General features: G+C 35.0%; 1 protein-coding gene across 7 annotated transcripts in view; it reads left to right on the top strand.

The window, feature by feature from the left end:
• Nucleotides 1–26,480, top strand: part of DIAPH2 (diaphanous related formin 2) — a 943,365-nt gene that overhangs the window by 41,404 nt on the left and 875,481 nt on the right. For 6 of the 7 annotated variants that reach the window (XM_073227598.1, XM_073227595.1, XM_073227592.1 and 3 more), the window contains exons 2-3: nt 23,020–23,052; nt 25,526–25,702. In XM_073227598.1, coding sequence (XP_073083699.1) covers nt 23,020–23,052; nt 25,526–25,702 — 210 coding nt within the window. The remainder of the gene's footprint in view (nt 1–23,019; nt 23,053–25,525; nt 25,703–26,480) is intronic. The other variant, XM_073227594.1, reaches the window with a different exon arrangement.

The raw sequence follows: 26,480 nt of genomic DNA on the forward strand, positions 1-26,480 counted from the left end.
AATTGTGCGTTTGTCTATTTCTCCTTGTAGTTCTATCAGTTTCTGCTTCATGTATTTTGAAGCTCTGTTATTACAGGCATAAACATTTAGAACTGTTATATCCTCCTGATTAATTGACCCCCATATCATTCATTATGAAATGACCTTTTCTATATCTTGTGATATTTTTTGCTGTGAAATCTACTTTGTCTGATATTAATACAGCCACTCTAGCCTTCTTTTGACTGTCAGCATGGCTTATCTTTTTCCATCCTCTTACGTACCATGTCTTTTTTTCCTCCCTCTGGCTGCTTTTAATATTTTCTCTTTATCACTAGTTTTCAGCAATTTGATTAAGGTAAACTGTGGCATAGTTTCCTTTATATTTCCTGTGCTGGGGTTCATTGGGTTTTATGGATCAGTGGGTTTAAAATCTTTTTTAAAAACACACTTGTAACATTTTTGGCCATTATGTCTTTAAATATTTGTTATTCCCCCCCCCCCCCCCCCCACTTTTCCCTTGGGACTTCAGTTGCATGTATATTTTGGTCACTTGAAACTGTCCTTCATGTTATTGATGCTCTTTTCATTTTTCTTTGTTTTTGTCTATTTTTTTCTAAGTTTCATTTTGGATAGTTCTATGTATGGATAGCATATGTCTTCAAGTATGCTAATTCTCCTACTGCAATGTCTAATTTGCCATTAATCCTATCTAGGGAATTTTCTGCTCAGGCACTGAATTTTTCATCTCTAGAGGTTCAATTTGGGTCTCTTTTTTGTATCTTCCATATTGCTACTTAACTTTTTAAACATATGGAATACAAGTTAAAGGTAACTTTTAATCTCCTTGTCTATTTATTTTGAACATCTGTGTCAGTTCTGGCTTAGTTTTGATTGACCAGCTTTCTTTTTCTCTTCATTGTGAGTCACATACATATTCCTCCTTTTTTGCATGCTTTGCAGTCTTTGATTACATGCCAGATTTTGTGAATTTTACCTTGTTAGTTTCCAGATATTTTTGTATTTGCTATACTTATTCTAGAGCATTGTCCTGGGATACAGTTAAGTTACTTGGAAACAGGTTGATCCTTTTGGGTCTTGCTTTTAAGATTTGTTTGTCAAGACCAGAGCAAGGTTTAGTCTAGGGCTAATTATTCCTTTAGTATTGAGGGAAGAGCCTTTTGAGAGCTCTACCCAATGCCTTGTTAATTATAAGGTTTTCCAGTCTGGCTGGTAGAAATATGTATTATTCCTAGTTCTGTCTGAGTACTAGGCAGTGTCCTCTCTCTAATCCTCTTGAATGGCTCTTTCCTCTTTCTCAGGTAGTTTCCTTATATACATACATGCACCAATTAGCACTCTGTTTAATACCAAGGTGGACCTCCACAGGTCTCCTGAGTTCTCAGTGTGGCTTTCTCCTTTCTGGCACTCTGCCTTGTGAACTCTAGCAGATTGGTCCCCTTGGATTTTGGATTCTCAACTTAGGTAGACTATAGAGCTCTGCCTGGGTCACCTCCCTGAGCCATGACCTGGATACTCTCTCAAGGCAGTATGCTAGGACAATTGTAGGGCTTGTCTCATTTGTTTACTGTCTTTGAGGGATCACTGGACTTTGTCGCCTGATGTCCAGTTGTCTTGCAAACCATTGTTTGAAATATTTGTTGGTTTGGTGTTTTTTTGTTTTTTTTTGGTTGTTTTAGGCAGGATGGTAAACCTGGGCAGAACTGGAAGTCCGAGAGGCATTTAAAAAACCAAACTAGTTACAGTTAAAGTGATTGAGATTTTTATGGTTCCTTTTTGCTTCCCCCACATCTCCTGCCCTCTAGCACCTGGTGAATTTGGGTTGAATGTTAACCAACCCTTGCAACTTCCTTACTTAGTCTCAGGTATAATGTCTTGGATTTAGGTCAAAATTGCCTACTCAAAAATTATCTTAACCTTTCTGGCAGTCTCCCTTTATTTGGTCAATAGTTATTTGGCAATTCCTTCTTTTACTGAACTTGCTTATCAGTTCATAAACATTGTATACAAATAGCTTCTCCCAGTTTACAAACGTTTTTCCTCCTAACTCTTCTCCCCCTGGTCATGTGATACATCTATTTGTAGTTCTTTATTACAACACCCTTTCCAGCCTTGGTCAAAGTTTCATCCTTCCTGGTTCACATATCAAACTCTCTAGCTCAAGCACATATTTTTACAAGAAATATAGCACAGAAACAATGTTTGTGCTAACAAGAACCTCACAGTTTATGACTTACACATGAAGAGATTGAGAGCATATTCTCAGACTCTCCAGTAAGCAGCCATCTAGATTTTTCCCTGTCACACAGTATTTCATCTTTGATTAGTGTAAAATTCAGATAAAACCTTTTTAAAATATTTTAAATACATAATTAATTTAGGGATTATTTTATTATAACCTTGTATATTCTTTTTTTTTTTTGTAGATAATTATTTTTTATTGAAGGGTAGTTGACACACAGTATTACATTAGTTTCAGGTGTACAACACAGTGATTCAACATTTATATACATGATAATTCTAGCTACCAGCTATCACCATACCAAGTTGTCACAATATTTTGACTATATTCCTTATGCTATACATTACATCCTGGTTACTTATTTATTTTACAATTGGAAGTGTGTACTTTTTTTTTTTTTTTGTGAGGGCATCTCTCCTATGTATTGATCAAATGGTTGTTAACAACAATAAAATTCTGTATAGGGGAGTCAATGCTCAATGCACAATCATTAATCCACCCCAAGCCTAATTTTCGTCAGTCTCCAATCTTCTGAAGCATAACGAACAAGTTCTTACATGGAGAATAAAACCTTGCATATTCTTTAAGCTGGGTCATTCTGGTAGGAAGAGGAGAAGGCAGAAGAAAATCCAAGCCACTTCACTAAGAACAAATGTTACATTTTGCTATATGGTCCATCAACATGGATTTTAGCAGAAAACTTCTCATCAATTTGATAGATTTTACTCATGATAAATGTACTTCTAGAGAGCTTGCAACAAACCACTCAGTTATAAATGGGTATTTTTGAAGTAATCCTTTCTTATTTGTTTTCAGTTCCAAGTTTTTTCTCCCCTTGAATCTGTACCCTATAATGATTTAGTTACAATGTATTTGATGTAGAGGCTATCAGCATATTATACACATGACCTCATTTTATAGTAGTTTTCCCCCTTCTGATTTCATTTAGTTGGACTGTTAAGTTTCAGTTGGGCGCCTTCTTTCTGGAATTCAGCAGAAGCTTCTGTTTAACGAAGTTAGGTGAAAGACTGAATTCTTCCGTGTTGCCTGTCTCAAAGTTTATGTTGAAATCTTTAAGTCTTTGAGTGATTCAGTTAAAATACTCATTTTGTATGTTGCTGGAACTAAACTTAAGGCAGATGAAAGCAGAAACTGGGAAGGTTTTTAATCTTTGTTGTAGGGTTTGTTATGTACGTAAGATGGGAATACGTAATTTAAGGCAAATCCAAACTACAAATTCATCTTACAGTGATCATTAATATTTCATGATGTTTCCTTCTATATTTTTAAAATGCAAATACCATGGGAAAATACTGTAGTTTTTGCTCATGAGAGCGTATTTTTGTTGCTTGCTGTTTTGTATTTCATAGTTGAGAGGTGAAGGTCCTGGAAATGTCTGTGTGTTACTGGTGTCAGAAAAAGATAGCTTTTATGCACAAGCTAAATTCATATGAGTGATATGGGAAGCACATGACCTGTGTGCTCTATGGCTCTTGTTTAAATTTTGAAACTAAACTATGTAAATGATCCAAGATGTTAGGTTAAAAAGTTTTAATGGTTTTTAAGCAAAGGAACTATGGAATATGTTGATGCCTCCATTTGTAGTATGATGGCTCAAACCATACCATAGTCTTATGTTTACTAATTACTTTGTGAAGGCATATTAGCTGGCATGATGATACTGCATAAAGGTCAGAGAATATTATAAAATGGTTTTGTTTAACCTCTGTGTGCCTCAGCTTCCTAATCAGTTAAATGGGGATAATACTATGTATATTAGAGGTTTGTTGTGGGGATTATTAATTAAACCAAAGCCCTAAGAATAATTCCTGTTACCTAACGGGTGCTCAGTGAATCTTAATTTGTAGTATTAGTAGTAGTGATACTGTCTCTTTAGGTTTAGCTTTTTTTCCTCCTTCTTTAGTGTACAAATGATTAATTAACACAATTCCTTGTCAGGTTTTTACCTCTACAATTTGGCAATTAAAGAGATTTCATTCAGGTATTTCATTCAGTTCCTCTCTTTCCCTGTCCCTCCCCTCCCCTTGCTCTTACTTCCTTCCTGCATTCTATTTTTTGGACTTGCTGTCTAGCTGGAGCAGCAGTAGGCTCAGGATGTAATTATTGCTTTATGAACTGTGGCAGTTTGATTAGGAGGTAGAATTTGAAGCTGTGTATCCCAGAAGAGGAAAAGAAACCCAGACATTCCTTTCTTTGGTTTCTAATTTTTTTTAAAGTTCAGATTAAGTTTTATAGTTCAAATGTATTTAAATATTGATTTTAAAAATAAACTTCCTATTTATTTCTTACTATCTTATTCCCCTGTTTACGAAGCAGCCAGTCAACTGGGGTAAAGAGAGTGTCCCAAGCAAACCCCCAGGGCCTCTGAATATTTAGGTTCCAGAGGCATGTATGTATAATAATTCCTTCCTGAAAGATCTCCTAACACATGCACATACACTTTTTGTCAGCCTCAAAAATAGGGGTATGGATACACCTAATTAGCTAGTCTGGATGGTCAGTGCAAACCATAGAGATTACAGGTATTTCCTATAATATGTTTAGTTAAATGTTGTGACTATGTATTGAAGCTTAACTGTTAATTTCACTTTTTTAGGGTGATGTTAATTCTTTGCTAACCTGGATTTTTTTCTGTAGGTTTATTTTCTTAGTTTTAAAATTCTTCTATATTGTTTTGTTTTATTCCTATCTTCCCAACCACATACCCTTGCCCTCTAGCTGAATTGACTATTAGATGCTCTCTGTTCTAAGATCAGATTCATTTTTTTCTTTGGCTACTGATATTTCTTCAGCTGTCGCTGAGTTCTTAGTTACTCTTCTTTGATGTGGATATTGTTTAAGAGCATTGACTTTGGAGAATAACAAATCTGGATTATCTTGTTTCCATCTTTTAATAGTCATGAGCCATGATTAAGGTGCAGTATATCTGTGAGCCTCAGGTTCCCCATCTGTAAAAAAGGGACAAATAATGGAATTCTTAAGAGTTGTTTCAGAAATTAAATCTTGAGACATGTGAAAGTATTTAGTATGGTACCTGGAACATGGTTAACAGTCAATAAATGATAATTATAATTATCCCTTTGTTGTTGGCATTCATATTATGGCTACGTATCCCTTCTCCTCTCTTACCATTTCAGCTTTGTGTCTACCAATGTTCTGTCTTGGAGGTTCTTTATATGACGGGTTGCTCCAGTGGTGGAAAGGGCTATTATCAAACCTGAGAGAGATCCTATTTAAATTAAGAAATTACCAGCTTCCAGTAATTAATTCATTAAGTGTAGGGCTGCTCCAAAGGCCATTAGCTGGGTATCCTATAGTGAATTTGAGGGATTTCAGGGCTGATCAAGGAGAAAAGATATGACCATCAGATGCAGTAGTACACTATGAGCTTTACTGGGGTGATGCTTTGACAGGTTTTCATGTGGGGAAGCCCAGGGGCTTTATCTTCTCCTCTGTTACTCTCTCAGCCCTTACACTGATACAAAAGACCAGTTTCTCTTCTGTCACCTATTGTACCATTGCTAGTATAGCTAGCCATGCCTGCAGAAAGGAAAAATCAGGTTTTTGACATCCTAAGTTAGAACATATGTTTTCTACAGAAAGTGTTTCAAGGAAGGATGCAGTTAGAATACTACTACTAGTTCTAATCTGAGAGTGTATTATAGATTAAATAGGAGTTTGTAAACTGATTTGGGAATACAACCATCACTGAGAACTTTGTAGCAAAATACCATAGCAGAACTGGGTCTGTGTTGCATCAGGGTATAAAGGGCCTATGTGCCTCAAAAACCTCAGAAGCTTTGATTATGGCCATCAAATAAGTAATTTCATTTAAAATAAGTGTAATATTATTCTCAAATAGAACAGTACTTAAAGAGAACACATTTGAGGAATTTTGTAAAAAAAAAAAAACTGGCTGTGATTCTGGTACTGGCTTATCCATTTTGGGGGCTAGAACTCATGGCCACACAGTAAGAGAAGTTCTATAAATGTTTAAGCATGTCTATATTTGCATTTCAATGATATAATTAGAGATCCTTCTGTCAGTTGCACCTTAAAGTTTTCAACCTTCTAATCCCTAATTGACTAAACTGTAACAAAACTAAATTACTGAGCAGTGAGGAAAATAGAAGTTTGAACAAACACTACTAAAGTAAGTCCAGAACTTCTCAAATTCAGTCGACATAACTTAGACTTCCTCTGTTGTATCAAAGAGCACCTCTCCTACACCTCTGTTTTTGGCAAGTTTAAGAAGTCCAGAGACGTATATGTATCTAGGACTTGATGAAAGGACTTGATTTTGCTGGTCAGAAGCCTTTGTTGGTGTCAGCAAAGGCAAAGAATTGTGGAAGAGGTTAATAGCCTATTCATAGTTTCCAACTATACACAAATTGTGATCTGTGTATGGATGTATAGGAGACACCACTGTTGTCTTAAATCCAGCTGAAAAAGAAAAATATGTTTTTTACATCAAAATCTTTTGACTGAAAAATGTCTGTGACTTTGCAATATCAAAAAAAAAATATGTGAATCGTCTGCTTTGACCTGTACATGTGTAAGGGCGTTATGTTCTTGAGCTGCCTGTAATTTTTCAGGCAAAGGAACATACAGTTAATCATTTTGTAAATCATAACTGATACGGTGATTTTATACTGTATACAAGGCTTTAAGGGCTAAATATAGTTGCTCATTTGCAGTTTTTACCCTACCTCAGTTAATTCGAACACATGAAGAGTCCATTGTGAAAATGCAATGTTCATGTAGAAGAAAATTGAGGTTTAACAGAATGAACACTAATACAATTGCTGGTTACCTAAAATCATACAAAAGTCAAACATGTAAAACTACCCACTCATTTATTATAATACTATTTGTAAAACACAGGGACATACATGACATTTTTCTACACTGTGTTCTTTATTTTACTTTTACAGAATTTGTCACTATCTTCAGATAGAATCCCTAATCCAAGTTAAAACTATGTAAAAACTAAAGAACATATGCGACAAAAGCTTTAAACAGTCATCACCACTCAGCATAGAATCTGAAGTTAAAAAATTACACAATTTTTTAAACTTATTTTTTAATGAAGTATAGTTGACACATAATAATAGTTATAGGTACAACACAGTGATTCGCCGTTTATATACATTACAAATGCTCACCACAATAAGTGTAGTTGCCATCTGTCACTATACAAAGTTATTACAATACTATTTGTTATATATTCTGTGTTGTACTTTTTATCTTTGTAACTTATTTATTGTGTAATTGGAAGTTTATACCTCTTGATCTGGTTCACCTATTTTGCCCATTCCTCCACCTCCCCCCTCCTCTGCCAATCACCGGTTCTTTGTATTTATGAGTCTATTTCTCTTTGTTCATCTGTTTTGTTTTTTGGGTTCCACATATGGAATCTAAAGAGAAATCATATGTTATTTGTCTTTTTCTTCTGGACTTATCTTACTTAGCATAATACACTCTAGGTCATCCATGTTGTTTCAATGGCAAGAGACAACTTTATGACTAATATCTCTGTGTGTGTGTGTGTATGTGTGTGTACATACACATGTTTATTCATTCGTCTATCAATGGACACTTAGGTTGCTTCTATATTTTGGCTACTGTAAATAATGCTGCAAGGAACATAGGGGTACATGTATCTTCTCAAGTTAGTGGTTTTGTTTTCTTTGGGTAAATACACAGAAGTGGAATTGCTAGGTAGTGTGGTTTGTCTGTTTTTAATTTTTTGAGGAACCTCCATACTGTTTTCCATAGTGGCTGCACCATTTTATGTTCCCACCAACAGTGCACAAGTGTTCCCTTTTTTTCCATATCCTTGCCAGCACTTGTTATTTCTTGTCTTTTTGATGCTAACCCTTCTGATTGGTGTGAGGTGGTATCTAATTGTAGTTTTGGTTTTCATTGCCCTGATTATTAGTGATATTGAGCATCTTTTCATGTGCCTGTTGGTCATTTGTGTGTCTCTGGAAATATGTCTATTCAGGTCCTCTGCCCATTTTTTAATTGTGTTGTTTATTTGTTTGGTGTTGAGTTGTATGAATTCTTTATACATTTTGGATATCAACCTTTATTGGATATATCACTTGCAAATATATTCTCCCATTTAGTATGTTGTCTTTTTGTTTTGTTGATGGTGTCCTTTGCTGTGCAGAAGCATTTTAGTTTGGTGTAGCCCTACTTGTTTATTTTTGCTTTTGTTTCCTCTTGCCTGGGGAGACATATCCAGAAAAAATTGCTAAGGCTTATGTCCAAGAGTTTACTGCCTATGTTTTCTTTTAGGAGTTTTTATGATTTCAGGTCTTCCAAAATGGATTAAAGACCTAAATGTATCTATTTTTGTGTATGGTGTAAGAAAGTGGTCCAGTTTCACTCTTCCGCGTGTACCTACCCAGTTTTTCAGCACCGCTTATTGAGGTTTTCTTTTCACCATTGTATATTCTTGCCTTCCCTGGCATAGATTAACTGACCGTATAAGCTTGGGCTTGTTTCTAGTTTCTCTAGTCTAAATTTGATAATTTTTGTTGATCCTCAATTCTTTCAAAGATCCTTTTTAAGTTTTCTGAAATTTAAATCATTTGCCTATCATATAAGCATGTTTTACTTAGGTTTTTAAGTGTTAAATATTTGTTATAATATTTATTTTAAAAGTTCTTCCTGTATGAGTCCAGATAAACTGTTCTTGTTTTCTGTGAGGAGAGGGTTGTCTACTTTAACTGTGGAAGCCATTTTTAATAGTTGCTTCTTTGGAAACATATGTTCCAGGAGTGAAACAACTGCCATAGAAGTGAACTTTTAGACCACAACCAGTGCCTGAATTGGGAATTATTTACAAATTCAAGAATATCAGTTAAAAGTACTTACAGTGAAATGAACTTAAATCACTGGTTGATTTTTATGGATCTTTTCCTATCAAAAGTATTTTATGATAATACCTTATTTACCATCCAGGTATAATTTTAAGTTGTAGGTGGTTCACACTCTTGGATCTTTAAAGGAGTGAATCATTTTGTTTTGTTAGATTAATTCTGCAGCTACATCAGAAAACTAAATGATGTGGTTATTTATAAAAGCTACTTGAAGTAGATGCATGGCAAACCATCGTGAGGTGAAGTATCTTCAGAGTAATAATCATAGCCATTTAGACATTATTTGTTGTTATAAAAGCAGTAATCACAACAACAGATATTAAATTACCCTATTTAATACAAACAACAATCAGATGTCTGGGTACATTGCTTCAATAACAACTATAATTTTAAACAAATTTATATATAGTAACTGCCTTCTCTATTCCTATTGCTACCTTTCTAGTCTGAGCTCTCATCACCGCACAACTGGATCTCTTACTTTCTCTCTCCCTCTCTCTCCTCTGCCTCTCCAAATAACTCAATTATGACAGGTTTCAGTGCTAACTATGTGCTAGAAACAGTGCAAAAAGCTGAAGACACAGTGGGGACCAAGAGAGACTTAGTCCTTAATACGTTGAGTTTTTGGTATAGCAAAGAAGACTGGCATTGATAGAGAACTGTAATTTGACAATTGCAATGTGTTACAAAAGAAGTCAGGAACCACAACAGACTATAGCAGGACCAACCGTAACCTGAACTGAGACCCAAAAGGGTGAGTAGGAGGTGGCCAGATGAATAAGGAGGGGATGTGAAGTGAGCACTCTAAGCAGAGCAAAGCTTACATGGAAAGGCCAAGACTGAAAAAGAACTTGAGCTCTAACCAGCATCGTTATACTATACTATGACAGACTCTTGCAGGCAGATTTCAGAATGTAGATACAGGTTTTAGAACTTGGATTCTACTCATACCTTAATGATAATCCCAACTGTGTAATTTATTATTCTTGTGACTTTAGACAAATGACCTAATGATTACAAACCTTGATTTCCTGACCTAATAAAATAGAACATTAAATTCCTCTATCATAGGATTGCTGTGTGAGGATTTAAATGAGGTAATGTACATAAAGCTCTTAGCATAGTGCCTAGCATATAATAAATGTGCAGTAAATGATAGCTACTATTTAGGTAGAATAGACCAAACTTGCTGATCTCTGCAAGCCACCTTTTTTATTTTTTAGCCTTTGGTTATTTCTCCAGTTATATTGAATATTACAGCCTACAACCCTTCACCGAAATTCTAAAATCCAAAAGCTCTGAAAACAGAACTTTATCATTTGGCCACAAAACCCGATCTGCCTTCAGGCTATATGTAGTCTTCATTTATCCTGTTTTGTAGAATATTCATGTTTGACTGCCAATCTTGAATACTTTTGGTTTAGGGTCTTACCCTACATCATAGTGGGTGTATTTTGTAATATGTGGTACACATACCGTATTTCTTTCTAAAACATGAAATACTCTGAATTCCAAAACAAATCTGGCTTTAGGGGATTCAGATAAGAGACTGTGGACCTGTACCATCTGAAGTCGTCTTGCCAAAATATCACCTTTTGCATGTCTGTCTCTGAATCGGGAACTCATAGAAACTCTCAATGATTGTCAGACTTAGTCTAGACCACTTCTTGTGGCTTTCAAGACTGTCTGTAATTTGTCCTCACTCCACATATTCAAAATTTAATATCCTTCATCTTGAATTTTGTTTCATAAGGCCGCTTCCCTAAAGCAAAATGTTGATACTGCTTCTTTTTGATTTCCTTCTCTTCCCCTCCTCTCAGCTATTCAAATCCTATCCAACAGTTTGGGTGTAATGCCTTATATAGCTTCTTACTGAGGCTGTATTTGTCTATTTCTTCTCTGAATTCCTTTTGTACTTAATTTATTCACCAAATATTTGAGCAGGTATTATGTGCCTGCTACTGTTCTAAGTGTTAGAGATCTAGAAGTGAATAAGACAGGTAGATTAAGTTCTCTGCAGTTAGGGAAATTTTTTTCTGAAAACTAGAACAAAAATGAGTAAATGAGTGAACAAGATGATTCCAGATGGCTGTTACTTCTGTGAAGATAATAAAACAGGACATGTGATCATGCCTAGGTAGGCGGAGGAAGAGGAGCAACATACCTCAGAATCACATAGTTTAGCATTTAATTATGTTTGTTTTTATGTGGTTAGTTTTCACTCCCTGGTTAGACTGTAGATGCTTAAAGGGCAGAATCATTTCTTAAATGTCTATGTGCCATAAAGTGCTGGGTGTATAGTGGGTACTTAAACATATTAATGTTTGGTTGAGACATTTATATTTTTTAAAAACAAAGAAGGCATATATTTATTGAATATTGAGCCCCACTGGGCTAACTCACGATGTAAGAGTATCTAAATACTAGGTACTGTGGTGGGTTTTGAAACATTTATATGTGTGTTGTTAGCTTTTTTTTTGGTAAAAGATGAGCAGTTTTATTTGCAATATTAGTTTGTTTTTACATGGTACCCATCACTAAAAAGCTTTTTTTCTTTTAGGTTATGAAAAAGAACTTTCATGTCCAAATGATTTTCCTACTTAGAGTGCTTTAGTACAAAGCAAATAAATATTCTCTCTCTATCTGCAGAAGAAGTTACTACTCTCAAAAACCTCGGTTATTCCTGCAATTGTTCCTGATTAATTGAGATACTAAGTGATTTCCTCCAGTACATTACTACAGATTTTTTAAAAGCCTAAGTGGCAAACATACATTTCCTGAACGTTTTGCCCGTAGTCCTGACATGCTCATTACACAGAATAAATTGCTGGGTGCCCATATCATAGTTACCCCTCTTGGCAGTTTAAGCCTGAAGTTTATGGCAAGACAATTTAAGATTGAGCACATCTTGTTATGACAGATTTACAAAACGTATCCAATGAAGTAACATGGTCTTTTTCTTCATGAAGAAGACTGAAGCTCTAGACTGTGATGTCATGTTTGATTTCTGGTAGATAACACACTTTGTTCATTATAAATTGGAAGAGCATCTTCAGAAGAAAATCTCCAAAGGAATTTTTTTCTTGCTATAAAAATGGTGGAAAGAATTTTACTTTGTAATAGCCAATAATTCTGGTGGATTAAAATTTGAGATGGGTCCTTATGGTTAAAAAATATAAATACAAGCATTGCTGTATAAAAATGATGAAATGGACAGTTTGAGATGCTAACCACACAATGTAAGGTATAGAATAGGGGCTTAATGCCTGTAATCTCATCTTCCTAACTACTAGGCTTTTGCCCTTTGAGGGCAGCACCACATCTCTTTAAATCCCAGTGCCTAACACACTGCCAACTGATCTACCATCTGTTCATAAGTGCTAATGGTGATGGAAGACTACAGTGCCTGACACAATATGTGGGTACCTGAAAATGACCCTTGCTGTTAGGAAGGAGATTAAAGAATGTTTTGGAGAAGTTTTAGATGTAGGCAGTAGTAATTAGATGATTTTGAAAGCCAAAATTTGTTTTCTTTTTGTCTTCTTTGAAGTGAGCCTCTAATTGATCCCAGTTCTAAAAATCAGATTATACATAGTTTTCTTGGTGAAACAAACACAACAGAGAGTTACTCAACTAAAAAACAAAGAAAAACCTTTATGATAAAGCACTTGAATGCCTAAACAGAATATTCAGCTTGGTTTGTCAGGTGACTAAGTGGCCTTGATTGCCTTGCTTGGTCTTACTGGTTTATAAAATGTAGGGTGAGAACAGGATCTGAAAAGTTAAAAGGTAGGCCTTTGAAGAGTAACAGCTTCCTTCTGTGACTGTCACTGATCTGAATAGGTATTGGGCAGGGATGTTCAGAGGTTTAAAACCCTGGATCAGAGATTGATATGGATGGCCTTCCTTAAGGGCCCTTCTACTGTGGAAAGTATATGGAGGTAATTTTAGGGTACTACCCTATCAGAGCTCTCAGAATTTCTCTGATACAGTTGTTCTTTCATTCACTTCATTTTCATCTAGACTGCAATTTCCATAAGGGAAGAGCATATGCTTATCTTATTTATGATTATATTCCACGTGCCCAGCACTGAACAGGTGCATAGTGGATGCCCAAATATTTGTTCAATGAATTGAACATGATTTTCAGTGTCATATTGCCCCTGTTCTTCTTAGAGAACAAGAAACTAAAACGGGGGGGAGTGGTAACTAATCTCTATTGTGATGGACAATTTATTTCCTTAAGAGAGAAGAGATAGTCAAATAGTGTGACTGAGTTTTTGAGTTGGTAGCAAGAGTTTTGACTTATGTGCAATTTAGTTGTCAGATTTCTGTGGTACAAGAGTAATTGCACCATGTTTATAAAGCATTGTGTTACCATATGACATTAGCCGTAAGGGAGCTGAATCTTCACATCTTGCTGTTTTTGTTAATTTCTGCCTGATTGAAAAAATTAAAACTTAATTTTCGTGCAATAATGATGCTTGTAGCTTGGATTTCAATCAGAACTTCAGCATTAGAGTTTATAAGAAAGTCAGCCTTTTCTCTTATTTTTAAGGGGTTGAGACTCTGGAGTGATACTTTTATAATTATACAATACTCATATAATACTGTACTAAGTTATATTTAATATAACTGATCATAAATGAAGTTTAATAAACTCTGATTGCTTGACTAATGCATAAGCTTATTGCTTTTCCAGAGTTGATTTTAATGAAAATATATGGTCACTATACTTATTGGTACAATATGTCCTCATACTAATTGACCATTATCATTAGATTTGCACAATAGAAACTTACTAAAATGACTTTAATCAGTGCTTTTAATTCAGGGGTGTGACTCTAATAAAGTTATTTTGGTTATTTTTTTTAATTTATTTTTTTAACTCCTTAGTACCTCTACAGTTGGTACACAGTAGTAAAATCCATAATGTCTGCTTGCATGTGGTATGAGAGACACATGCACCTCTATAAATTAAATTCAGATACATTTGAGAGCTTGTCCCTTTCGAACATCATTATAAATGAGAATGTATTTTAATAAAACCATTTAAAAATATGTTTTAAAGGTTAGTTTACATAAAACTATGATTTAATCTTGTCAAAGATAGCTCTTTACAGTTCTCTGAACATGTTCATTTTGGTATTTTTTGTTATTGTTCTGAACTCCTTGTACCTTTCTTTTTGACCACTATATAAAGACAGTTGTGTGGCAGGAATAATTCATTTTCTATTACAGATAACTTAATAGTAACCAATACAGTAATTTCAATGTTTTTTTTAATTTTGGTATCATTAATATGCAATTGCATGAGCAACACTGTGGTTACTAGATTCCCCCCATTATCAAGTCACCACCGCATACCCGATTACAGTCACTGTCCATCAGCATAGTAAGATGCTATAGAGTCACTACTTGTCTTCTCTGTGCTATACTGCCTTCCCAGTGCCCACTCCCCTACATTATGTGTGCTAATCATAATGTCCTTTTTCCCCCTTCTCCCTCCCTTCCCACCCATCCTCCCCAGTCCCTTTCCCTTTGGTAACTTTTATTCCATTCTTGGGTTCTGTGAGTGTGCTGCTGTTTTTTTTGAGAGGGCATCTCTCATATTTATTGATCATATGGTTGTTAACAACAATAAAATTCTGTATAGGGGACTCAATGCACAATCATTAATCAACCCCAAGCCTAATTCTCAACAGTCTCCAATCTTCTGAAGCATGACAAACAAGTTTTTACATGGTGAACAAGTTCTTACATAGTGAATAAGTTCTTACATGGTGAACAGTGCGAGGGCAATCATATCACAGAAACTTTCGGTTTTGATCACACATCATGAACTATAAACAATCAGGTCAATTATGATTATTCGTTTGATTTTTATACTTGATTTATATGTGAATCCCACATTTCTCCCTTATTATTATTATGATTATTATTATTTTTAATAAAATGCTGAAGTGGTAGGTAGATGCAAGATAAAGGTAGAAAACATAGTTTAGTGCTGTAAGAGGCAAATGTAGATGATCAAGTGTGTGCCTTTAGACTAAGTATTAGTCCAAGCTAGACAAGGGCAACAAAACATCCATGGATGCAGAGGATTTCTCTCAAAACAGGGGGGGTGAGGTTCTAAGCCTCACTTCTGTTTATCCCCAATTTCTCACCTGATGGCCCCCCTGCGACTGTGCCTGTCTTAGGTTGTTCCTCCCTTAAGGAATCTTACCCGTCTCTGGCTAACCAGTCATCTTCCGGGGCCATACAGGGAAATGTGAAGTTGGCAAGTGAGAGAGAAGCAATATTGTTTGAAAAGGTTAGCTTTTTACTTTTTTGCAGATTTATGCCCTGTGGCTTCTATGCCCAGCATTTGTCTTGAGGTATCTTTACCACTTGGAAGAATTATGATACTCGGTAATTTCAATATGAGGCACGAATTCTACTTAGGGGTTGTAATTATGAAGGAAGAAGAGAAGCTATAGAAGTAGCAGACGGAAGAAAACCTGGGAAGACTGATGATTTCTTTGACATATCTTCTTGTAGTGTAACATAAGCGTGTATAGGTTTTAAATTGCTAATTAAATTGCGTGCACACATTAACATAATAGGAATACAGCTACATAACCAAAGCAGACCTACAATTACCAGCCATCTCCAGTGAAACCAAGAAAACCAGTTAGGCACCCTAGGCATTTGTGAAAACTTATCAATGATATGATGGATATTGTCTAACTGAATTTAAATATTTTGAGAAAAATCAGACAAATTAAAACAACCCATTCGTGGGAACTGTTCACATCCCATATGTTCTTTTTACAGTAGATAGTCTATAGTCGCACGATTTTGGAGTACTGCAACTTGCACTTCTCCTAATTCTTGGTTGAGTTCCGACAGTATAGATCCAGTCAAATTTGTTGTTTTACTGTATGCACAGGCCAGCTTAGTTAGATATCTCCTTCTTCATTCCAATGGCAAGTCCAGGAACTGGTGGGATGAATGCAGTTACAACTGAACCTGCTGCTGTTTTGTTCCTTCAGTTTTTGCTTTGTTGTTGTACTCCACAGATGAATGAAATCATTTGGTACTTATCTTTCTCTGCCTGGCTTATTTCACTGAGCATAATACCCTCTAGCTCCATTCATGTTGTTGCAAATGGTAGGGTTTGTTTTCTTCTTATGGCTGAATGTTATTCCAATGTGTATATGTACCACATCTTCTTTATCCATTCATCTACTGATGGACACTTAAGTTGCTTCCATTTCTTGGCTATTATAAACAGTGCTGCGATAAACATAGGGGTGAATATGTCTTTTTCAAACTGTGCTGCTGCATTCTTGGGGTAAATTCCTAGAAATGGAATTCCTGGGTCAAATGGTATTTCTATTTTGAGTTTTTTGAGGAACCTCCATACTGCTTTCCACAATGGTTGAACTAATTTACATCCCCACCAGCAGTGTAGTGGGTTCTTGTTTCTCCACATACTCACCAGCATTTGTTGTTCCTATTCTTTTCAATGTTGGCCATCCTATCTGGCATGAGGTGACATCTCATTGTGGTTTTAATTTGCATTTCTCTGATAACTAGCGATGTGGAGCATCTTTTCATGTGCCTGTTGGGCATCTGAGTTTTTTTGGAGAATTGTTTGTTCATATTCTCCACCCATTTTTTTAATAGGGTTATTTGCTTTTTGGGTGTTGAGGCATGTGAGTTCTTTATATATTTTGGGTGTTGACTCCTTGTCAGATATGTCATTTACAAATATATTCTCCCATATGGTAGGATACCTTTTTGTTCTGTTGATGATGCCCTTTGCCATACAAAAAGTTTTTAGTTTGATGTAGTCCCATGAGTTCATTTTTGCTTTTGTTTCCCTTTCTCAAGGAGATGCATTCAGGAAGAAGTTGCTCATATTTATATTCAGGAGATTTTTGCCTATATTATCTTCTAAAAGTTTTATGGTTTTATGACTTACATTCAGGTCTTTGATCCATTTCGAGTTTACTTTTGTGTATGGAGTTAGACAGTAATCCAGTTTCATTCTCTTACATGTAGCTGTCCAGTTTTGCCAACACCAACTGTTGAAGAGGCTGTCATTTCTCCATTGTATATCCATGGCTCCTTTATCATATATTAATTGACCATATATGCTTGGGTTAATATCTGGACTCTCTATTCTGTTCCACTGGTCTATGGGTTTGTTCTTGTGCTAATACCAAATTATCTTGATTACTGTGGCTTTGTAGTAGAGCTTGAAGTTGGGAAGCAAGATATCCCCTGCTTTATTTTTCTTTCTCATGATTGCTTTGGCTATTCGGGGTCTTTTGTGGTTTCATATGAATTTTAGAACTATTTGCTCTTGTTTGTTGAAGAATGCTGTCGATATTTGATAGGGGCTGCATCAAATCTGTAGATTGCTTTAGGCAGGATGGCCATTTTGACAAAATTAATTCTTCCTACCTAAGAGCATGGGATGAATTTCCATTTATTAGTGTCCTCTTTAATTTCTCTTCAGAGTGTCTTGTAGTTTTCAGGGTATAGGTCTTTCACTTCCTTGGTTAGGTTTATTCCTAGGTGCATTCTTTTTGATGCAATTGTGAATGGAATTGTTTTCCTGATTTCTCTTTCTGCTAGTCTATCATTAGTATAGGAATGCAACAGATTTCTGTGTATTAATTTTGTATCCTGCACCTTTGCTGAATTCTGGTATTAGTTCTAGTAGTTTTGGAATGGATTCTTTAGGATTTTTTATGTACAATATCATGTCATCTGCAAATAGTGACAGTTTGACTTCTTCTTTACCAAAATTGATGCCTTTTATTTCTTTGTGTTGTCTGATTGCTGTGACTAGGACCTCAAGTAGTATGTTGAATAAAAGTAGGGAGAGTGGGCATCCTTGTCTTGTTCCCCATCTTAGAGAGAAAGCTTTCAGCTTCTTGTTGTTAAATATGTTGTTGGCTGTGGTTTGGTCATATATGGCCTTTATTATGTTGAGGTACTTGCCCTCTATACCCATTTTGTTAAAAGAGTTTTTATCATGAATGGATGTTGAATTTTGTCAAATGCTCTTTCAGCATCTATGGAGATGATCATGTGGTTTTTGTCCTCCTTTTTGTTGATGGATTTTCGAATATTGTACCATGTTTGCATCCCTGGAATAAATCCTACTTGATCATGATGGATGATCTTTTTGATATATTTTTGAATTCAGTTTGCTAATATTTTGTTGAGTATTTTTACATTTATGTTCATCAGGGATATTGATCTGTAGTTTTCTTTTTTTGTGGTGTCTTTGCCTGGTTTTGTTATTAGAGTGATGCTGGCTTCATAGAATGAGTTGGAAGTATTCCCTCCTCTTCTATTTTTTGGAAAACTTTAAGGAAAATGGATATTATGTCTTCTCTAAATGTCTGATAAAATTCAGCAGTGAACCCATCTGGTATGGGAGTTTTGTTCTGGGGTAGTTTTTTGATTACAGATTCAATTTCATTACGGTAATTGGTCTGTTTAGATTTTCTGTTTCTTCCTTGGTCTTGGAAGGTTGTATTTTTCTAGAAAGTTGTCCATTTCTTCTAGGTTATCTAGTTTAATTTCAATGTGTTTTTAATGTGCAGCAGCAGCCAAATAATCACCTCTTCTGAAACTCAGTCTCTTTAATACTTAAAGATTTTGTATTTTAATAAATCACATTTCTTTTTTTCTGAACAGTTATAAAGAAGAGTTCTAAGTAATGGTATCAAGAAGGTATTTATAAAGGCAGATATTTTACATGAGGGAAATCTATGCGAAAATATCTGTAATAGTGAAATGTGCATAGTTATGTATGATACACACTCTGTAGCTGAATGAAATGTATAAATTAAGAAATCAGAAGCAGAGTGTTTTTCTTTATGGTTCTCTATCACAAGTAATTGGGATAATTTTTTACATGGGTAAAATTTCCTATAGTCCTTTGGGTGTTCTATCATTCTTGAAGATGCCTGTTAAGAAAAAAAAATGTTAAAGAAAAGACGGAGCAAAGCATAATCCTCCATCAGTCTTATTTTTGACCAGGGCTTCATATTTGGTTTATTAATAACCAAACTTTAAACTCAAGAGAAGCTCTGGAAATAGAAATATATCTAGCTGGGTGGGCATTCCAGGTAGAGAAAACATTGAGTGTACAAACAGGACATGATGGGGTATGCACTGGAAAATTGATTTCCATTTTTGTTTTTCATAGCATATGGATCAGGGGGGAAGATGTAGAAGGTAGCCTAGGATTGAATAATACAGGGCTTTGAATGCCATATTAAGGATATTAGCCTTTATTCTGTAAGTCATTAGTAGCCACGGAATATGAATGGGAGCATTATAGTCATCTATAATTTTTATTGAGCTTCTATGTGCCAAGCAGTGCTCTAGGCATTAAGGATTTGTCCCTGACCCAATGAAAGTCCCTGTTCTCATGGAACTCACTTTATTGGATGAAACAAGAAAAAGTGGAGCACAGTAAAGCAGGTCAGGAGTGCTAGGAGTGTGCAGAGGAGGTGGCTGTTTCCATTTAAATAGGATGGACAGAGTAGGCCTCACTGAGCCAAAACTCAGATGGGGGTAGAGTGATGGAGTAAGCATAGGGATAATGGAAAAGAGCATTTCAGGTAGAGGGAAGGGCCAATGAATGTGGCTTACTGCCTTATTGAGGAATGGTGAGGTGTTCATTGTGACTGGATCTGAATGAATGAAAGGGACAGTACTAGATGAGGTTAGAAGGATATAGAGAGTATGCAGATCAATAGGACTTTGTAGGCCATTGTAAGGATTTCGATTTTCACTCAGAATGGAAGTAGAGAGCTGTTGGAATGTTTTGAGCAGAGGAATGATATGATCTGACTTCAGTCTTAATAGTATCGCTTTGGTATGTTCCAAGTTGGCTATAGGAGGGGAAAGGCGGAAGCAGAAAGAAAGGAGGTTATTACAAAAGTTTAGGTAAGAGGAGGTGATGACTTAAATGGATATGTGCTTTAAGAAAAGATCACTCTTGAAAAGAAGAGAGAATGGAAGCAGAGGTAATTATGAGGAGCTTGTTGCTGGTGATTAGAATCTAAACTGAGATGGTTTGTGTGAGAATGAAGAGGGATCTGCAGAAAGATTACCGTGGGACTTGAGAGCCATGTGGCTATAGGGAATGGAGAGTGAGGAGACCAAGGTGACATGGAAGTCTTCAACCTGAATTAACACAATGCAGATGGTACTAGTAACATAAATGTTACCATCCTTCTGGAAAGTCTGTCCTGTCCCTCTGAGACAACATTTGGTCCCCTTTTTGCTCATGTAGAAGAAACTGACAATAATAGTAATAATAAGAATAGTAAAAGTAAATTTCAGATTATGTTAGCATGTGGATTTCTGTTACACTGGGTTTTTAACTATGTACCCATTTTTGCTTTCCTGCCACTCACCTGAAAAGCTAAGGGAAGTAGCCTGATTCTTAGAATTGTAGTAGTATTAAGGAATAACTAAGAAGGTAAAGTTTAAGAATTATGAAAGACTGAAGAATCTAAATTTTCATATAGATTGTATATGGGGAGTAACTAATTAGCAACTCAAAGAACATAGAGTATATTGGTCAAACTGAGTTCAGTAAATGAGATATAAGGTGTTGGGGAAGGACAGTTGGTACCATGGTGTTGCTCTTTGGGATGATGGTGAACTCCCTGGGTAATGATGGCAAAAGGCAGTTACCCAAGGGACTATCTGTGAATTTAAGATTACCATGAATTGTTTCAATTCAGTAATTCAATCCTTAATATCCTAGAGTTTGGTTATAATAACTGAGAAGGTCATATGTTGACTAAGAGTTAATAATAACCATATCTGTAGTCCTTGTGCAGGTTTCTGAGACTGTTCAAGTTTCAAGTTCATCATTTCTAAAGTGAGTGGTTTTGACCAGATTATCTCAAATAATGTCTAGCTTAATAGCCTTTAAGTCCATACTGTGTGATTTAATATGGACAAAACATATGTTTATTTAAAAAGAAGTCCGGGGGTGGGGGAAGAGATGAAAACTCATATCTTGTCCCATAAGACAAGGTGGAAAAATTGTTAGCAATACTTTTTTCTTTGTTTCTGTCCTGCATGATTAAACTGTCAACATATACTCAATTGAAATACAGATTTAAAGCATTCCAGACATATGTATCCTTTAACTTAGAGAATTTGACCAAATCAAATCATCTTTTCTCCTAATTTACATTCTCATTTTGAAGATATAGATGTCTTTCCAATCTTGAGTTTATAACCCCAAAGGATCGGATGAAAAGTAAAGCAGGAGTTGATTGATATATATATATATATAACTGTGTATCTGTCTAATAATAACACAAGTGGACAGGTACACATCCGGATGGTAGCAGGGTAGTTGAGGTACTTTTGAGCCTTTGACATTTCTCACCCTGATCTTACACTACAGGAAATTGTGAAGCCTGTCATTGTGCATAATACAGTTTTCTGAAACCCACTGGGAAAATTAAAGAGAAGTGTCAGGTAGCGATGGTCTTAGGATGAATTGATCTCTCTTAAAATGGCTTCAGTTCTGATATAAATATTTCCACTTCTTTTTTTTTTCCCTAGGCAGGAAAGATTAATTGGGGTTTGTATCAGCAGGATGTGATGAAGACATGGTACAAAGATGAAGAAGTAGATCCTTGAGAGAATTGATAGATTAAAAGTAGAAAAAGAACTATACATATAATAGTGTATTTGTCTCACCTTATCCAGGGGAGGATGATCTTTAATAGACTTCGGTTAGTAGAACTTGAAGACAATTTCATGAGCTCCTGAGACCAAATAATTCTTCCTTACATAAAACTCATAGTGGAATTCCCCCACCAGTGAAAAGATCATTTTTTTCTTAGTAAAAAGGGATGTGAACATGTATGACCAAATTGATGCACATCATTTGGCTTCTGTTGAAAGAAAGAAATGTCCAGGATTTGGCAGAAGGATAACTTCAATTCCTAACAGACAATTTAAAAAAAAATCTGGTTCTTTCCTAATTACATTTCTGAATTGGCATTTCAACAAACTTATAATAACAACTGCCCTTCGTGCTGGTCGTATGTTATTATTGGAAGATCGTTAAGTATCTTATGAATCATGGAAGATTCCTAAATTATTAGATATTACTTTGCTTTAGTATTGCTTTATTACTTTAGTATTGTTCTACTCTAATTCTTCAAATAGTGGTGTCCATCTATGTGATGTGGTAGTTTTTATTAACCACTGTACTTTATTAACTAGAATACACCATTTGCAGTGATTCCCAGCTTAGAAGCAGAAAACCACATGCAAAAAAAATTGTTGGAGTTTTTGAGAAATGGGCGTATATTAACAGAATCAGTAAGTTCTATTTAACCTAGGATGTTTATAAAGGTGTCCTTTAAATATCCACCACATGTTGCTGGGTTCTAGACTGAGCTGTTTCATTATATTTACTATTAACTGTGACATTTCTCCTATTGTTTACTTTTTAAAACATTAATCTTCTCAACCACTGAAAAAACCTGAAAGGCCTTATGACTTTGCTATGTTTTTTCTTCAGTTTGAGCACTACGGTAATGATATATGATCCAAATCTGACTTTGGGACCTTGGGAGTCATCTTGAAAAACATACACTTTCCACCAAAGCTTCACTTTTACTCTTTAAATGGTTGTTTTGTTTTTCCCTTTGTAAAAGATGTATGTGTTCACATATTTAAACTTCCAAATTCTTTTTGACTAGTTATAGTTGATAAAATATGAGAATCATTTCATTATTTTCTTGTTTGATCAATGTATTTCCCTTACCTGACAGGTATTTCTTCTTTTTTCTTTCCTTTTGGTTTTAATAGAACATTCAAATAAAAACTTTGGCCGATGATGTGGTAAGGTGGTCTTAGTAGCATGTTATTACGTTACTTGCGCATGTTGCCTTTTTATTAAAGTGGATGGACATTAAAGCATTGAGATATGTAAGTAAAATTTCTGGATGTTTACAAAATACAGCAGAATGGAAGAATTGTCAATAGAGTGACTTCTTTTTTGAATGTTAACATGAATAACATGAATTTCAACAAAATTTTGATATTATTGTCCTGACATATACCTTAACCAAAAATTTTTAAAATCTCTATATAACACTAGCTCTGGAAAACACAGATGTTTCCTCTTTTGATAGCTAAGAAAATTGACTATAAATATGTAAATGTTAATGTTAATATTGGGGGAAATTAATTTAAAATAGAAAGGAAGTTAAGTTCATATGTTAGTCAGATATGTGCTATTAAATTTTAAACCCTTAAATATTTTTGTGCTGAATCCATTGTAGTAAAACTTACTAAAGGTAATGGGCTTAAAATTTAAATGTGCCCTTTTATAGCTAAACTTTAAAGAAATGGTATTTTAACCAGTGTCATTTTTTTTCTTTGTGAAATTACCTACCTACAAATAATGCAAAATAAGATTAGTGATTTAAGGAGGTGAAAATATATGGCTCACCTTCATTTTTTTATCAAGATATGGTTGAAAGCAAAAGCCAATTTCTAGATAGAGATGAAGTGCATAGTGGAATATTAAATATATATGTAAATAACACTACTCAGTAAAAATCCTAGCACTGCAAAAGTAAATACTAAGTGATATGAAGGGACCAGAGCAGAGGTAAGTTGATATAATCAATTGCATATTTAAATGCTTTTTTGTCCACCATATCTTTTAGTGAAATTTGACTATTGGATACATACTCAGCTTATTTGGAATTGCTTAATATTTTTTCTTGAGTTGTTTGAAGATATACTAAATGTCTAAATCAACTTAATTTTCCTTAAAGAGTTAAAAGAAAATTTGAAAGTATAGTTTAAGATGATTCAAAGAAATTAATCTTAACATGAATGCTGGGATAGGAACCAGGGACTCATGAATTTAGTGAGTCACTTTTTGTGTGAAATGAGAGAGTTGGTCCAGATAATTTTTCAAGTTTCTTCCCAGCTCTAAAATATTGTTATTTATATAGTCTCTTTGTAAGCAACCACGTAGTAAAATCATTTTTGTAATCCCAAATAAGCTGTTTAAAACTGCTCATGTTTCTTTCAAAGTACACCTTTTAATAAAAAAAAAGTGTTCTTTGAATCAAAATAAGAAGTATGTTCTTTTAATGGGAATTAACAAAAATATACATACGTTGTGGTAGTAACTTTTGTGATGCTTTTTGTATAGTCGAAGTCATTTATAATAACTTGGTAACACGGCAGTGAAGATGTGCTCTCCTCATATTTAACATGTCTTCAGGTTTAACATGAGCTGGCAGTATGCATGTGCTTCCTAACAGCAAACAGAATAAAACTGTGTTGCATTCAGTTTTATGGTCATTACTAATTTTTGATGTTCAGTGTTTTGTGGCTTAAAACAGAATGGTCTGTTTACATGCAACTGGAGTCGTTAACTCACTTTATGTGAAATAGTAAGCTAATTATTAGAGATTGTACGTGGTATCAATGGTTTGGAGTCCATATCCATAAAACGGCAGATGCTTCACTTGTAAGAATAAGATAGTTTTGTTTGTGTTTTATTTGCAGTAAATGAAAAAGGTAATGTCTCGTTGGTCACACTTTTTAGGGAAGAAAAAGGTTGGGGAACTATTAATAATAATAGTAATAGTAATAATAGTAGTAGATAGCTAAGCACACTAAACATACCAACTTATTTAAATCACACGATAACCCTAGGTTGTAGGGAATATTATTTATTTATTTAACATACATCAACTAATATCCCTATTTTAGAGATGAGAAAACAGACCAAGTAATTTGCACAGGGTTACTCAGACCCTAGCAAATGGCAGACTCAAACCCAGGTAGTCTGGCTTCAGAGTCTATGCTCTGTACCACTGTACTGTACTACTACATTGATGAAGAATTCATAGATACTTGTCAAAATTTTTGGCATATTCAGGAAAGAAACACTGTAATTTCCTCTTAGAATTAGATGTTGGCAGCTCTTTTTATTTTTTTTCTCTTTTCTTCATGGTTTGAAAGTTGCTTCCAAAAACACATTTTCCCTCAAACAACCACATGACTTGATGCAGGACATTTTTCACTTCCTGTGCAAAACAGAAATGACAAGGGACTAAGTTTTACTTTTAAGGAATACCTTTCACACCCCAGACTTCTGAGACTGGAGAGCTACTTCAAGGTTTCAAAATAGTACAATCTCTAACTGGAGCTTGCTACTTAAAATAACATTTTGTCAGAAGACAATAATGATATATATTATACTAAATGCCATTTTGATGTTTCAATTCTTCATGTCCATGATTCTTGATCTCTTCCTTAGGGTTTCTTATTTTTTTCCTCTTTGCAGCGTGATCGAATTACAAGTTTCAGAAAATCTACTGTCAAAAAAGAAAAACCTCTTATTCAACATCCTATTGATTCTCAAGTTGCGATGAGTGAGTTTCCAGCAGCTCAGCCCTTATACGATGAACGATCTTTGTATTTGTCAGAAAAGGAAGTACTGGATCTCTTTGAAAAAATGATGGTAAGTTAGACCTCTAATTCTGTTGTAATTTTAAAATGTATGTGCCCAGAATAACCCTGGGTTTTAGGTAGGTATGTTTGTAAGAACGATGTTTATATTACCTCATGGAAGACCAGAAACTTGTTGATACAATAGAAGTGTTTTAAAAAATATCTGTATTTTGAGCTAAAACATCCTTACTTGTCTGTCTCTTTTACTATGAGCACCTAAAAGCAGGGGCTGTCTTACTTATTTTTGTTCTCAAGTTTTTAGTAGTCTCTGGCATACTGAATCAATTTTTCAGCTAACTGATTTGTGTTACTCTCTCTATAAAGCAAAACAGGCCTATGTCCACTTTGCTGAAAACAGCACAAGAAATCTTGTTGGGTATATGAAATAGAGTTGGGAGGGCAGAGGACAAGAAAAAAAAGCAGGAGGAGACAGAGGAATTGATTCCTCTAACTTTGTTCTGTTAGCAGAAGTCATATATCCTACATTTTCTAGCATGTTTCTTGTATTTTATAGCTTGTTGTCTAGATTAGTTCTTAGGTAATAAATATAATATTTTGAGTATTCAGCAGTTTGTGGTAGGAGAGTATAGAAACGAGGTATTGGGCCATATTACATTGCTTTACTTGACCAGAGAACTGGAGATCCTGATTCATAATTCATTCATTTATAATTCTATCCCACTTATTTTGTAAGTTTCTTTTTGGTATATGTCTTTTTATCTAGGAGTTTCAAAGGTCCCCTCACCCACACGAAAATAAGGGTTAAGAATTACTGAAAAACTCTGTCC

The sequence above is a fragment of the Manis javanica genome, chromosome X (genome assembly GCF_040802235.1).
Source record: "Manis javanica isolate MJ-LG chromosome X, MJ_LKY, whole genome shotgun sequence".
Classification (NCBI taxonomy): domain Eukaryota; kingdom Metazoa; phylum Chordata; class Mammalia; order Pholidota; family Manidae; genus Manis; species Manis javanica.